This window comes from Pundamilia nyererei, unplaced genomic scaffold (genome assembly GCF_000239375.1).
Source record: "Pundamilia nyererei isolate P.nyererei 1_Seehausen unplaced genomic scaffold, PunNye1.0 scaffold00045, whole genome shotgun sequence".
NCBI classification, from domain to species: Eukaryota; Metazoa; Chordata; class Actinopteri; order Cichliformes; family Cichlidae; genus Pundamilia; species Pundamilia nyererei.
In genome coordinates, this window is record NW_005187446.1 from 1,128,487 (window position 1) to 1,131,564 (window position 3,078).

The 3,078-nt window shown below is 42.0% G+C and overlaps 1 protein-coding gene across 1 annotated transcript; it reads left to right on the forward strand.

Annotated features, from left to right (window-relative positions):
* Positions 1-369: 369 nt before the first annotated feature.
* On the forward strand, positions 370-1,673 carry LOC102194531 (zinc finger protein 391-like). The gene is made up of 2 exons (XM_005731894.1): positions 370-644; positions 756-1,673. The coding sequence occupies exons 1-2, from the start codon at positions 482-484 to the stop codon at positions 1,439-1,441; spliced, it is 849 nt and encodes a 282-aa protein (XP_005731951.1). The 5' UTR covers positions 370-481; the 3' UTR covers positions 1,442-1,673.
* The last annotated feature ends 1,405 nt before the right edge of the window (positions 1,674-3,078 follow it).

The window sequence follows — 3,078 nt, forward strand, 5'->3', positions numbered from 1 at the left end:
ACTGATGAGACAAAAGCTGAGCTTTGTAGAGGGTTTGAGTCCTGTTACATCTGACATAAAATTAAAACAGCATTTCATAAAAAGAACATCACACCGACACTCAAATCAGGCTTTCTTTTCTGTGCTGAAGTTCAAGCACACTGGTGTTCTGAAGAAGGACATATTTTATTAGCATTGATATTAAAAAATGTAAGTGTCACAAATATTCAAAAAAGGGGAAAATTCTTTTTAACAGCACTGTTTATAATATTTAAATAGAACAGAAATCATAGTAAAGGATATTTTTTTATTTTATCATCAAGGCGTAACGTTTATTCTTGTCCTCCAAGCCAGAAGGTGGCGCTGTTTTCTCGTGTTGCACATTTCTCACCTCACTAGTTTCATGTCCATGTTTACAATCCAAGCGTGACGTTCACGGACCCGCACAAATACGTGTTCAGGAGCCACCGAGAGCTGGCAGCCTCCCGTCTAAACGTCCAGGATGCATTCACTGAAAGCTTTTCTGAGCGAGAGGCTGATGGTGGCCGCGGAGGAGATATTTGGAGCGGTTGAAAAGACAATAGCCGAATACAAAGAGGAGCTCTGTCGTTCAAAAGATCTGGAAATCAGCCGTCTCAGATTGGAGCTGAAGCTTCTCAAGGCAGGTAGGTTTGAATTAAACCCGCTTTATAGCCAAACCCGTGCAGCTTTTCCTTATAATGTCTGTATATTGAGTTAAAAATGAATAACTCCGGCGTCTTTTGTCTTTTGCTCAGAGCCTCCATCAGACAAATGTCTTGCAGCCCAGCTGCTGCAGCAAACCTATCACCGCCACCGTCCTTCTCCTCCTCCTCCTCCTCTTCAGTCAGACCCTGCAGTGGATGCTTCTGAGCCTGAGGCCGAGCCTGAGCAGTGCGAGGAAGAGGAGGAGGATGGAGGCAGCAGCCTGGGGCAGATGGATGAGGAGCATCCAGAGACTTCAGAGGTCAAAAAGGAGGAGCAGCAGAAGAGCCACAGGGACTTCTGGATGGGTCACGATGCTGACCAGCTCGAAGCCCTCGAGTCAGACATCAAAGACTTCATCTCCTCTCCTTCCAGTCTGAAAGCCAGTCTGCAGGACCAAGCCTTACATTTCCACCATTACCACCATCACCACCACCTCCACGGCAACGAGGAGGGCAAAGACAAACCCTACAGCTGCTCTGTCTGTGAAAAACGCTTCAGTAACTGCTCCCACCTGGCAGCTCACATCAGGACTCACACGGGAGAGAGGCCGTACAGGTGTGAAATATGCAGCAAGACCTTCATCACGACGAGCGCTCTGAACAGACACCAGACGATCCACACCGAGGGGAAACGCTTTGTGTGTAACTGCTGTGGCAAATCCTTCAAATGGATGGAGTCTCTCGGCAGACACGTTAGAAGTGTGCACAAGAGGGAGAATGTGGTTCAGGATCCATGAATGTGTAAAATTATAATCACGTAGTATTTACCTCTAAAGAAAAACACACGATGAGCTCGAACAGGGAATGTAAAGTGTGAAATGTTAGTGGTGGATTATGTTGGCAAATGTGCATGGATCTCATTATGCCTTGTGTGCATAAACTGTAGCAGCAGTAGGTGATGTGAAAATAAACTTTTATAAACTGCTTATAACCTTAGATCAATCCTTTCAGAATAAAATATTGATTAAAAACCTGTTTTGTTTTTATGTCTTGTGTTCTCTGCTTTCCACGGTCAGTTCACATGAAGGTCTGGCTCAAAACAGGACTTTGGGGGACAATTAGTCCACACGTGTGTTACCTTAACTAAAATAATTTTTACTTTAAAATGCTTAAAATATTTTTACCACAGTTCTTCTGAAACTCCTAAAGGGGAAATGCCCAAAACCTGTTTTCTTTAGCTGAATGGGATGTGTGAGTCTTTTTGCTGCAGGAATATAAAAAGAAGGAAAAAAGTTACACTTCACTCCACTAGGTGGAGCTTTTCCTTCATAGTTTCCCATCAATCTTAAGTATTTGGCAGGGTTCATATCGCCTCCTGTCCAATATACTCCATGTGGATTTATTTTCTGTGAGCTGGTGAACTCGCATATTAAAAATATGAAGGTAGTCTAGTCACCACATAATATAGGCCTCTGCACCATAAATGCATGCACAAGAAGCAGTGCTGAGGGAACTCTTCTGATTTTTAAACTACAAATACCAAAAGTATTTGTTGTAAAGAATGAGCCATAATTATACATTATTGAATTCATGTATTCACTGAGTTATTTTAGGGACCAAGAGGGATTATCTATGAGCCCATTATGGTTTAAACAGGGATGTTTATGGTTTCTTTAATGTTTCTCTTTGTGTTTATCATCAATAACAGATATTTTACGTGATTTAATGTATTTCATTTATATGTTTGAATCATTTTGATGCAAAAACAAGTTAATCCCACTCATCTCCATCATCACTTTGGGATTCAGTGTTTCCACAGCAGTAAATCTTGCTACTCCAGACGTGTTAGCCATCGTTCACTGTAACATCAACATAGTTGTAGTTTCTCTGAATATTGCACGGCGTAACTTGGGGTGAATTTGAAGTGTCTAGCCCTGGGACGACTGCGGCATTGTCTTAACACACAACTGAATACTCCAGACTAGCAAACTGGTCTAAAACTGCTTTTGATGAGCAGCACCTGGCTTTTGCATACCCTCTAAATTCCCATGGAAACATTAATAACACACTTTACTCTTCACCTGACTGCATATATGAAACAATCTGCTAAAAAGAATCAGATTAAATTCTACTGAAAGCAGTATTAAGGTCACATTATTTATTCTTCATGGAGGCTTGATTTATGCCTCACAAATAACTGAATTAGGCCTGTTTCCTGTCATACATGTGATGCTAGTTAAGCTGAAGACAGCCCAGTAAGTCATGACAGTACTGTGACTTGTACATTTACACCCTCCTTCTGTCTGGAGGACAACTTTGTGTCATTTGTACTTCGTGTACTTGGCTCCTGGTGAGAGACTAAAATGAGAAGTGGTATGAACTAATTAAAACTTGGCTGCTGGGAGGTGGGTTGGTAGCACACTGTCCTGGCTGA

Bases quoted from the DNA above. Each gene is read 5' to 3' on its own strand.
- LOC102194531 (XM_005731894.1), top strand. From the start codon at position 482: ATGCATTCACTGAAAGCTTTTCTGAGCGAGAGGCTGATGGTGGCCGCG. The intron at 645-755 runs GTAGGTTTGAAT...TCTTTTGCTCAG, and splicing joins GCTGAAGCTTCTCAAGGCAG to AGCCTCCATCAGACAAATGT.